The 12369-nt window shown below is 44.9% G+C and overlaps 1 protein-coding gene across 1 annotated transcript; it reads left to right on the top strand.

The window, feature by feature from the left end:
* Nucleotides 1-989: 989 nt before the first annotated feature.
* On the top strand, nt 990-8718 carry LOC118377012 (ABC transporter G family member 23; the record flags this gene model as incomplete). Its single annotated transcript, XM_052505641.1, has 3 exons — nt 990-1118; nt 6466-6625; nt 8364-8718. Coding segments are annotated over 3 exons (448 nt in total), but the record flags the coding sequence as incomplete, so codon positions are not given.
* Between the last annotated feature and the right edge of the window lie 3651 nt (nt 8719-12369).

Below are 12369 nucleotides of genomic sequence, written 5' to 3'. Positions count from 1 at the left end.
CACAGAGAAAGGGAGACAAACAAGGGAAGCCAACACAGAGAAAGGGGAGAGGGAAGCAAACAGGGAGAAAGATGATTTGAACAGGGGAAGCCAACACAGAGAAAGGATAGATTCAATGCAGGCCAAGTTACAGGCACGCCACCACCAGACCTGGGTTCATATTCTGTTTTGAACTCTCTCAAATACTTTGATCGTTGCTTTAGCCTGCCTGGAGTGCCAGATGGGCAGGGTTTACAGTTGTGGGACTATTCTATTGGTCCCATTAAACCAGGCAAGATTAATCAAGCACAGAGAAAGCATTTGAAATGATTTTCAAATAATATTTCAACACAGGTCTGCTACAGGACACAGACACAGATTCATGGCAGCTAGTTGCTGAGAAGATGTCATTTAGTTCACTTTCTGTTGTCCGTAATGAGCAAGTCCTGCGTTGGTCTGCATCCCAAATGACAACCAATTTTCCATATTTTCCATATTTTGACCAGGGTCCTATATGGGCCCTGGCCAAAGATAGTGCACTACCTTTCACGAAGGGTCCTATATGGGCTCTGGCCAAAGATAGTGCACTACGTCTGGAATATGGTGGTGCCCGTTGTAACACAGCCTGGTGTGTTTTCCCTGTATGTGCTACTGCGTCTGTTTCTGCAGCGAGACCCTTAATGCCATAGGTGGTAGTACACTTGCCCGTAACGATAGTCGCGGTTCACGTCCTGCCCCGGCTATTCTCCCTCAATTGCTACTTGGGCTGCAACATTCGGGTAACTTTCCCCAAATTCCCAGGTTTTCCTGAAACCCTGGTTGGAGGATTCCTGGATTTCCTACCTATTCCTTCCTGATTCCATGAATCTTCTAACTGGGGTTTCTGGAAAACCTGGGAATTTTGGGAAAGAAACCCTATTCACAACACTGGGCCATAATGCTGTGAAGGGGGGTGATTGATTTTTTTACATTGTTTTTTTGTCTTCCAGTTGGAGGAGGGAAGGATGAAGGCAGACGAGGAAGCTCCTCCCCCTCTCCGGGGCCGGGGGTTCGGCGATCCGGTGTCGGGAAGTGTGTCGGTCGTACGGTGAACTCAAAGTCCTGAGTAATCTCAACTTGACCGTGCCACAGGGACAGATGTGAGTAAACCACATTGACACTACAACCTTACTCAGTCCTAACCCTGACCGTACACCATGACACTGACCTCAGTAGTGCGTACTGCCCTGTGGGATATTCAATCAGAAAAGGTTGTCCTGAGTGTCCAGGATAAGTCAAAACACCACTTCACCCCGCAGTAAGACAGAGCATGTTAATAACGCTAATAAGTAATGGACTTACATGGTATTAATATGTAATGGACTTACATGTTATTAATATGTAATGGTCTTACATGTTATTAATATGTACTGGTCTTACATGTTATTAATATGTAATGTTCTTACATGTTATTAATATGTAATGTTCTTACATGTTATTAATATGTAATGTTCTTACATGTTATTAATATGTAACGTTCTTACATGTTATTAATATGTAATGTTCTTACATGTTATTAATATGTAATGGTCTTTCATGTTATTAATATGTAATGGTCTTACATGTTATTAATATGTAATTGTGTTTTTGTCCACACACTGATGATAGCCTAACAGCTGAAATGTTTGTTGCCTCAACAGTAGTGGCTGAATATTGTCCTTTGATAGTTGTAACAGCTGAATACTTTCTCTAAGCACAATTCTCTTTCTTATAAAGTATTGTTGTTTCAACATCTCTCTCCCTTAGTGGCAGTTGACGTGAGCTCCACTGACACACAGCTCAATTAGATTTGATTTACACAGAGCCTCAGATTCCATTACAAAGGGCCCTGGGTCTGAACCTAGTGAAAAGCCGGAGTAGGGCGACAGGGTGGTAAACACTCAGAGGAGGAGGAGTAGGGTGGTGAACACTGAGAAGGAGGAGGAGTAGGGTGGTGAACACTCAAGAGGAGGAACACTCAGGGGAGGAGGAGTGGGTGGTGAACACTCAGAGGGAGGAGGAGTAGGGTGGTGAACACTGAGAAGGAGGAGGAGGAGGGTGGTGAACACTCAGAGGAGGAGGAGTAGGGTGGTGAACACTCAGAACACTCAGAGGAGGAGGAGTAGGGTGGTGAACACTCAGAGGAGGAGGAGTAGGGTGGTGAACACTCAGAGGAAGGAGGAACACTCAGGAGGAGTAGGGTGGTGAACACTCAGAGGAGGAGGAGTAGGGTGGTGAACACTCAGAGGAGGAGGGGTAGGGTGGTGAACACTCAGAGGAGGAGGAGTAGGGTGGTGAACACTGAGAAGGAGGAGGAGTAGGGTGGTGAACACTCAGAGGAGGAGGAGTAGGGTGGTGAACACTCAGAGGAGGAGGAGTAGGGTGGTGAACACTCAGATGAGGAGGAGTAGGGTGGTGAACACTCAGAGGAGGAGGAGTAGGGTGGTGAACACTCAGAGGAGGAGGAGTAGGGTGGTAAACACTCAGAGGAGGAGGAGTAGGGTGGTGAACACTCAGAGGAGGAGGAGTAGGGTGGTGAACACTCAGAGGAGGAGGAGTAGGGTGGTGAACACTCAGAGGAGGAGGAGTAGGGTGGTGAACACTCAGAGGAGGAGGGAGGAGTAGGGTGGTGAACACTCAGAGGAGGAGGAGTGGTGAACACTCAGAGGAGGAGGAGTAGGGTGGTGAACACTCAGAGGAGGAGGAGTAGGGTGGTGAACACTCAGAGGAGGAGGAGTAGGGTGGTGAACACTCAGAGGAGGAGGAGTAGGGTGGTGAACACTCAGAGGAGGAGGAGTAGGGTGGTGAACACTCAGAGGAGGAGGAGTAGGGTGGTGAGGAGGGAAGTAGGGTGGTGAACACTCAGATGAGGAGGAGTAGGGTGGTGAACACTCAGAGGAGGAGGAGTAGGGTGGTGAACACTCAGAGGAGGAGGAGTAGGGTGGTGGTGAACACTCAGATGAGGAGGAGTAGGGTGGTGAACACTCAGATGAGGAGGAGTAGGGTGGTGAACACTCAGAGGAGGAGGAGTAGGGTGGTGAACACTCAGATGAGGAGGAGTAGGGTGGTGAACACTCAGAGGAGGAGGAGTAGGGTGGTGAACACTCAGATGAGGAGGAGTAGGGTGGTGAACACTCAGAGGAGGAGGAGTAGGGTGGTGAACACTCAGATGAGGAGGAGTAGGGTGGTGAACACTCAGAGGAGGAGGAGTAGGGTGGTGAACACTCAGAGGAGGAGGAGTAGGGTGGTGAACACTCAGAGGAGGAGTAGGGTGGTGAACACTCAGAGGAGGAGGAGTAGGGTGGTGAACACTCAGAGGAGGAGGAGTAGGGTGGTGAACACTCAGATGAGGAGGAGTAGGGTGGTGAACACTCAGAGGAGGAGGAGTAGGGTGACAAGGTGGACTGTAGAAAGAAAATGATATAAGAAATAGATTAAGAAAACCCAGTCAAATAAATATCTACAGTATTTAATGAAGAGCCTCTTGTTGATGTTGAAACTATCTTTCTCTTCCCTCTCTTTCTCTCACTCAGCTCTCTTACTCTTTCCTCTCTCAGATGAGGAGAGTTCTCTCAGCTCTCTTACTCTCTCTGTCTCTATCTGTTTTGTTTCTCTTTCTCTCTTCCTTTTCTTTCTCTCTGTCCCCCTGTGTATCTCACACACACACACACACACACACACACACACACACACACACACACACACACACACACACACACACACACACACACACACACACACACACACACACACACACACACACACACACACACACACACAGCCAACTGCTTAATCTGCGTTATTCTGTGAGTTGAGGGGACTTCAAAAGGACAAGAACTTTGTTTACTGAACTCTGCTCGAAGTGAGCTGCATTTGAACAAGCTTGTTTAGTAAAATTACTAATTCATGTTTGCTAAAACCACTCACATCATTACAATATTTCCCACCATGCTCTTGCAGGTTGATTTTCAGAATTGTTTGTTTCAATACCTGTTTTTTAATGTAACATACACATTTGTTGGTTGATTAGTCTTATGCTACACAAACATAAATAACATACTAGATGTTTTTTTTTAACTAATCCAATCTGTTCGTAGTTGCACCTGTTAATGAGATGGCTGTTCCAGGTAAGATGATTTAGGTATTCTCAATAATCTTCCCTACCCCTGCAGTCATCCTCAATGCAGGTAGCGCATTCCTTAAAAGTTCCAGTTGTTGAATATCCTTACTCTGGCTGGATTCCAATAGGAATTGCACATAACTTTTCAAGCCAGCATAATATTACTTACAGGCTTGATGTGGCGTGTAAAATAGGAGTTTCAAACAACTGTGTTAGGGTGTATCTTAATTTGGCCCTCAATGGAAGGCCTTGTGATTTTTGGTCATAAAGAATATAATTATTAAGATAACATTGACTTGGTGAAGGCTACAGGAATGAAAGCCATTCAACAACCATGTCTCTGTCATTAACAAATACAGTCATGGGTGGTAACTACAATTCACTTGAAAAGGCAAGGCACACTGGGAAATATGCAAATACATTCTCAGATTGAATTGTATGTTTACTGAACCTAAAATGTAAAGTTGAGTGAACATACAATTCAACTTGAGAATTTCTGTAGGTTCAGCCAATATGTTAAAATGTTGAGCAAACTCACAATCCTCTTGCAGCGTTACAAAAGTATGTTGAATCAACATATTTTTCTTCTTACAGTGCGGTGCTGTTAATCTGTGTTGTATTTCTCCACAGTATAATTTGCACTCTGCTTAAAACCTAATGATACTCTCTACCTTCAAACTGAACTCTGTGCCTCCAAGCCAGTTCCACTGCATTGTTCCCCTCTAATCAGGGACTGATTTAGACCTGGGACACCAGGTGATTCCCCTCTAATCAGGTGATTCCCCCTCTAATCAGGGACTGGTTTAGACCTGGGACACCAGGTGGGTGATTCCCCTCTAATCAGGGACTGGTTTAGACCTGGGACACCAGGTGGGTGATTCCCCTCTAATCAGGGACTGATTTAGACCTGGGACACCAGGTGGGTGATTCCCCTCTAATCACCTGGGACTGGTTTCCCCTCTAATCAGGGACTGATTTAGACTGGGACACCAGGTGGGTGATTCCCCTCTAATCAGGGACTGGTTTAGACCTGGGACACCAGGTGGGTGATTCCCTAGACCTGGGACACCAGGTGGGTGATTCCCCTCTAATCAGGGACTGATTTAGACCTGGGACACCAGGTGGGTGATTCCCCTCTAATCAGGGACTGGTTTAGACCTGGGACACCAGGTGGGTGATTCCCTCTCATCAGGGACTGATTTAGACCTGGGACACCAGGTGGGTGATTCCCCTCTAATCAGGGACTGGTTTAGACCTGGGACACCAGGCGGGTGATTCCCCTTGCAGGGACTGAATGGGACACCAGGTGGGTGATTCCCCTCTAATCAGAATTTAGACCTGGGACACCAGGTGGGTGATTCTCCAGGGACTGATTTAGACCTCACCAGGTAGGGTGATTCCCCTCTAATCAGGGACTGATTGACCTGGGACACCAGGTGGGTGATTCCCCTGATCAGGGACTGGCTTTAGACCTAAATTCCCCTCAGATCTAAACCTAAGGGACTGGTTTAGACCTGGGACACCAGGCGGGTGATTCCCTAGTAGACAATGTCATTGGGTTCTTGCATATATAAATTACGGTTTAACATGGATTCCCAATCAGGGACTGAATCATGCATCAATGTCATTGGAAGTTTTATGTGAGTTATGCTTCAGACTCAGACTATACTGAGTTATACAGATTACATACACCAGGTGTACTATCATACTGGCATATCATACTATACTGTCATACTAATATCAGGAGAACTGGCATATCATACTATCATAATATGATATACTATCATACTATACTGTCATACTATACTATCATATCATACAATGATACTATCATACAGAGTAGACTATACTGAGTTATACAGATTACATATACTATCATACTGGCATATATATACTATCATACTATACTGATATACTATCATAATATGATATACTATACTACTGTCATACTATCATATCATACTATACTAGCATACTATACTATCATATCATACTATACTATCATACTATACTATCATATAATACTATACTATCATACTATACTATCGTGTCATACTATACTATCATATCATACTATACTATCGTGTCATACTATACTATCATGCTATACTATAATACTATGATATACTATCATACTATACTATCATATCAAACTATACTATCATACTATACTATCGTGTCATACTATACTATCATACTATACTATAATATTATGATATACTATCATACTATACTATCATATCAAACTATACTATCATACTATACTATCGTATCATACTATACTATCATACTGCATACTGTAGTAATATGTATGATTTACTGCAAATGTTCTTCCTGTTATCTTACAGCTACGGCCTGCTGGGTCCGAGTGGGTGTGGGAAGACCACACTGTTGAAATGCATTGTGGGAACCCTGAAGATCTCCCGAGGGCACATCAGCGTGTTGGGGAAGCCGCCCGCATTTCCTGGTCACCAGGTCCCTGGGAAGATGGTGGGGTACATGCCACAGGTAAACTGTTAACTTATAGGTACACAACATACCACAGGTAAATAGATTCATAGATGACGCAATCTCTATCGCACTCCACACTGCACTTTCCCACCTGGACAAGAGGAACACCTATGTGAGAATGCTGTTCATAGACTACAGCTCTGTGTTCAACACCATAGAGCCCTCCAAGCTCATCACTAAGCTCAGGACCCTGGGACTGAACACCTCCCTGTGCAACTGGATCCTGGACTTCCTGACGGGCTGCCCCCAGATGGTGAGGGTAGGTAACAACACCTCCGCCACACTGATCCTCAACACGGGGGCCCCTCAGGGTTGCGTGCTTAGTCCCCTCCTGTACTTCCAGTTCACCCACAACTGCGTGGCCGCGCACGACTCCAACACCATCATTAAGTTTGCTGACGACACAACGGTGGTTGGCCTGATCACCGACGACGACAAATGAGCTGATAATGGACTACAGGAAATGGAGTGCCGAGCACGCCCCCATCATCGAGAGCTTCAATTTCCTTGGTGTCCACGTCATTAAGTAATAATTATGGTCCACACACACCAACACAGTCATGAAGAAGACACGACAACTCCTCTCTCCCCTCAGGAGGCTAATAATATTTAGCATGGGCCCTCAGATCCTCAAAAAGTTCTACAGCTGCACCATTGAGAGCATCTTGACTTGTTGCATCACTGCTTGGTATGGCAACTGCTTGGCATCCGACCTCAAGGCACTACAGAGGGTAGTGCATATGGTCCCAGTACTTCACCGGGGCAGAGCTCCCTGCCATCCAGGACCTCTATACCAGGCGGTGTCAGAAGAAGACTCTAGATATTGTAAAAGACTCCAGCCACCCATGCCATAGACTGTTCTCTCTGCTACCGCAAGGCAAGCGGTGCCGATGCACCAAGTCTAGAACCAACAGGACCCTGAACAGCTGCTACCCCAAAGCCATACGACTGCTAGTTAGTTAAATAGTTTACCAATTGCTACCCGGACAATCTGCATTGACCCTTTTTTCACTAACTATTTTGACTCATCACGTACGCTGCTGCTACTGTTTATTATCTATCCTGTTGCCTAGTCCCTTTACCCATACCTATATATCTACTTCAATTACCTATCGACTCGATACTGGCACCCCGTGTATAATATATGCCATTTAGCAGACGCTTTTATCCAAAGCGACTTACAGTCATGTGTGCATACATTCTACGTATGGGTGGTCCCGAATCGAACCCACTACCCTGGCGTTAGCTCTACCAACTGAGCTACAGAAGGACCCCGTGTATATAGCCAAGTTATCGTTACTCATTGTGTATTTATTCCTCGTGTTATAATTGTTCTATTTTTCTCTCTGCATTGTTGGGAAGGGCCCCGTATGTAAGCATTTCACTGTTAGTCTACACCTGCTGTTTATGAAGCATGTGACAAATAACATTTGATTTGATTTGACAGATGCACAAACCTCAGTTCCAAATGGACTCCTAACCTTATAGACCTTATAGACACTATGGAAGTGTATTGACATATGACTATAAATACCATGACAACATGATATGTCAACATAACATACAGCAAAACACACCATTTTAATTTGTCTCGTAATCTTCATTTAAAATTTGTATAGAAAACATTTAGTGTTTTTATCTTTCTCACCTTTGTATTAAATGTGCTGTATAAATAAAGTTTGATTTGATATCAACACAACACATACCATGACATAACATTGTGTTTCTCCTTTAGGACCTGGCGTTGTACAATGAGTTTACCATCAGTGACACCCTGACGTTCTTCGGAAGGATCCACGGCCTGTCATCTACGGACACCCAGGCACGCATGGACTTCCTGGTGGACTTCCTGGACCTACCTCAGAAGAGCAAACTAGTCCGAAATCTCAGGTAACACAACCGTGTCAACACAGTGGTGTCAAACATACGAGCCCATTAAATATGGCCCACGGATGGGTTGGATTTATATCATTGTTCATTTATTTGTTTTAATTAGGGGGAAAACAATCTCAATACACATTAAAATAACAAAAACCAAATGGAAACTATGTATGAATGATAATGTACCTTCATCTATAGTCTCTTCACTCTGTCCAGCTGGATAACAGTCATCTATAGTCTCTTCACTCTGTCCAGCTTGATAACAGTCATCTATAGTGTCTTCACTCTGTCCAGCTGGATAACAGTCATCTATAGTGTCTTCACTCTGTCCAGCTGGATAACAGTCATCTATAGTGTCTTCACTCTGTCCAGCTGGATAACAGTCATCTATAGTCTCTTCACTCTGTCCAGCTTGATAACAGTCATCTATAGTCTCTACACTCTGTCCAGCTTGATAACAGTCATCTATAGTCTCTACACTCTGTCCAGCTTGATAACAGTCATCTATAGTGTCTTCACTCTGTCCAGCTTGATAACAGTCATCTATAGTCTCTACACTCTGTCCAGCTGATAACAGTCATCTGTAGTCTCTACACTCTGTCCAGCTGATAACAGTCATCTATAGTCTCTACACTCTGTCCAGCTTGATAACAGTCATCTATAGTCTCTACACTCTGTCCAGCTGATAACAGTCATCATAGTCTCTACACTCTGTCCTAACAGTCATCTATAGTGTCTTCACTCTGTCCAGCTTGATAACAGTCATCTATAGTCTCTACACTCTGTCCAGCTTGATAACAGTCATGTATAGTCTCTACACTCTGTCCTAACAGTCATCTATAGTGTCTTCACTCTGTCCAGCTTGATAACAGTCATCTATAGTCTCTTCACTCTGTCCAGCTGATAACAGTCATCTATAGTCTCTACACTCTGTCCAGCTTGATAACAGTCATCTATAGTCTCTACACTCTGTCCAGCTTGATAACAGTTATCTATAGTCTCTTTACTCTGTCCAGCTTGAAACAGTCATCTATAGTCTCTAGATAACAGTCATCTATAGTCTCTAGATAACAGTCATCTAAACAGAAGTTATACAGTCATGCATAAAACACTCCAAAAGCGATGTATAAAGGACTATATATTTTTTTTTTAAATGTTGACGTTAAGGAAATATAACACATTTTAAATTCGTCACTTCAGACCTCTGTGTAGAGCGTATGGGACCTGCAAGATGTTATGGTCCATGTTCATTTGGCGTGGGATAGTTTCCTGTTGCCCATGATGTTCATTTGGCGTGGGATAGTTTCCTGTTGCCCATGACGTTCATTTGGCGTGGGATAGTTTCCTGTTGCCCATGATTTGGCGTTCATTTGCCCATGCGTTCATTTGGCGTGGATAGTTTCCTGTTGCCCATGATGTTCATTTGGCGTGGGATAGTTTCCTGTTGCCCATGATGTTCATTTGGCGTGGGATAGTTTCCTGTTGCCCATGATGTTCATTTGGCGTGGGATAGTTTCCTGTTGCCCATGATGTTCATTTGGCGTGGGATAGTTTCCTGTTGCCCATGATGTTCATTTGGCGTGGGATAGTTTCCTGTTGCCCATGATGTTCATTTGGCGTGGGATAGTTTCCTGTTGCCCATGATGTTCATTTGGCGTGGGATAGTTTCCTGTTGCCCATGATGTTCATTTCCGTGGGATAGTTTCCTGTTGCCCATGATGTTCATTTGGCGTGGGATAGTTTCCTGTTGCCCATGATGTTCATTTGGCGTGGGATAGTTTCCTGTTGCCCATGATGTTCATTTGGCGTGGGATAGTTTCCTGTTGCCCATGATGTTCATTTGGCGTGGGATAGTTTCCTGTTGCCCATGATGTTCATTTGGCGTGGGATAGTTTCCTGTTGCCCATGATGTTCATTTGGCGTGGGATAGTTTCCTGTTGCCCATGACGTTCATTTGGCGTGGGATAGTTTCCTGTTGCCCATGATGTTCATTTGGCGTGGGATAGTTTCCTGTTGCCCATGATGTTCATTTGGCGTGGGATAGTTTCCTGTTGCCCATGATGTTCATTTGGCGTGGGATAGTTTCCTGTTGCCCATGATGTTCATTTGGCGTGGGATAGTTTCCTGTTGCCCATGATGTTCATTTGGCGTGGGATAGTTTCCTGTTGCCCATGACGTTCATTTGGCGTTTTCCTGGGATAGTTTCCTGTTGCCCATGATGTTCATTTGGCGTGGGATAGTTTCCTGTTGCCCATGATGTTCATTTGGCGTGTTTCCTGATAGTTTCCTGTTGCCCATGATGTTCATTTGGCGTGGGATAGTTTCCTGTTGCCCATGATGTTCATTTCATTTGGCGTGGGATAGTTTCCTGTTGCCCATGATGTTCATTTGGCGTGGGATAGTTTCCTGTTGCCCATGATGTTCATTTGGCGTGGGATAGTTTCCTGTTGCCCATGATGTTCATTTGGCGTGGGATAGTTTCCTGTTGCCCATGATGTTCATTTGGCGTGGGATAGTTTCCTGTTGCCCATGATGTTCATTTGGCGTGTTCATTTGGCGTGGATAGTTTCCTGTTGCCCATGATGTTCATTTGGCGGGATAGTTTCCTGTTGCCCATGATGTTCATTTGGCGATGGGATAGTTTCCTGTTGCCCATGATGTTCATTTGGCGTGGGATAGTTTCCTGTTGCCCATGATGTTCATTTGGCGTGGGATAGTTTCCTGTTGCCCATGATGTTCATTTGGCGTGGGATAGTTTCCTGTTGCCCATGATGTTCATTTGGCGTGGGATAGTTTCCTGTTGCCCATGATGTTCATTTGGCGTGGGATAGTTTCCTGTTGCCCATGATGTTCATTTGGCGTGGGATAGTTTCCTGTTGCCCATGATGTTCATTTGGCGTGCCCATGACGCCTCATAGTTTCCTGTTGCCCATGATGTTCATTTGGCGTGGGATAGTTTCCTGTTGCCCATGATGTTCATTTGGCGTGGGATAGTTTCCTGTTGCCCATGATGTTCATTTGGCGTGGGATAGTTTCCTGTTGCCCATGATGTTCATTTGGCGTGGGATAGTTTCCTGTTGCCCATGACGTCATTTGGCGTGGGATAGTTTCCTGTTGCCCATGATGTTCATTTGTTGCCCATGATGGGATAGTTTCCTGTTGCCCATGACGTTCATTTGGCGTGGGATAGTTTCCTGTTGCCCATGATGTTCATTTGGCCCATGATGTTCATTGATAGTTTCCTCCCATGACGTTGCCCATGATAGTTTCATTTGCCCATGACGTTCATTTATGGGATAGTTTCCTGTTGCCCATGATGTTCATTTGGCGTGGATAGTTTCCTGTTGCCCATGATGTTCATTTGGCGTGGGATAGTTTCCTGTTGCCCATGATGTTCATTTGGCGTGGGATAGTTTCCTGTTGCCCATGACGTTCATTTGGCGTGGGGATAGTTTCCTGTGCCCATGATGTTCATTTGGCGTGGGATGCCCATGATGATGTTCATTTGGCGTGGATAGTTTCCTGTTGCCCATGACGTTCATTTGGCGTGGGATAGTTTCCTGTTGCCCATGATGTTCATTTGATGGTTCCTGTTGCCCATGATGTTCATTTGGCGTGGGATAGTTTCCTGTTGCCCATGACGTTCATTTGGCGTGGGATAGTTTCCTGTTGCCCATGATGTTCATTTGGCGGGGATGGTTTCCTGTTGCCCATGATGTTCATTTGGCGTGGGATTTGGTTTCCTGTTGCCCATGATGTTCGTGGGATAGTTTCCTGTTGCCCATTTTGTTCATGGGATAGTTTCCTGTTGCCCATGACGTTCATTTGGCGGATGGCCCATGATGTTCATTTTGGCGTGG

This window comes from Oncorhynchus keta, unplaced genomic scaffold (genome assembly GCF_023373465.1).
Source record: "Oncorhynchus keta strain PuntledgeMale-10-30-2019 unplaced genomic scaffold, Oket_V2 Un_contig_24508_pilon_pilon, whole genome shotgun sequence".
Classification (NCBI taxonomy): domain Eukaryota; kingdom Metazoa; phylum Chordata; class Actinopteri; order Salmoniformes; family Salmonidae; genus Oncorhynchus; species Oncorhynchus keta.
This window is presented reverse-complemented; position numbering and strand designations above follow the sequence as displayed.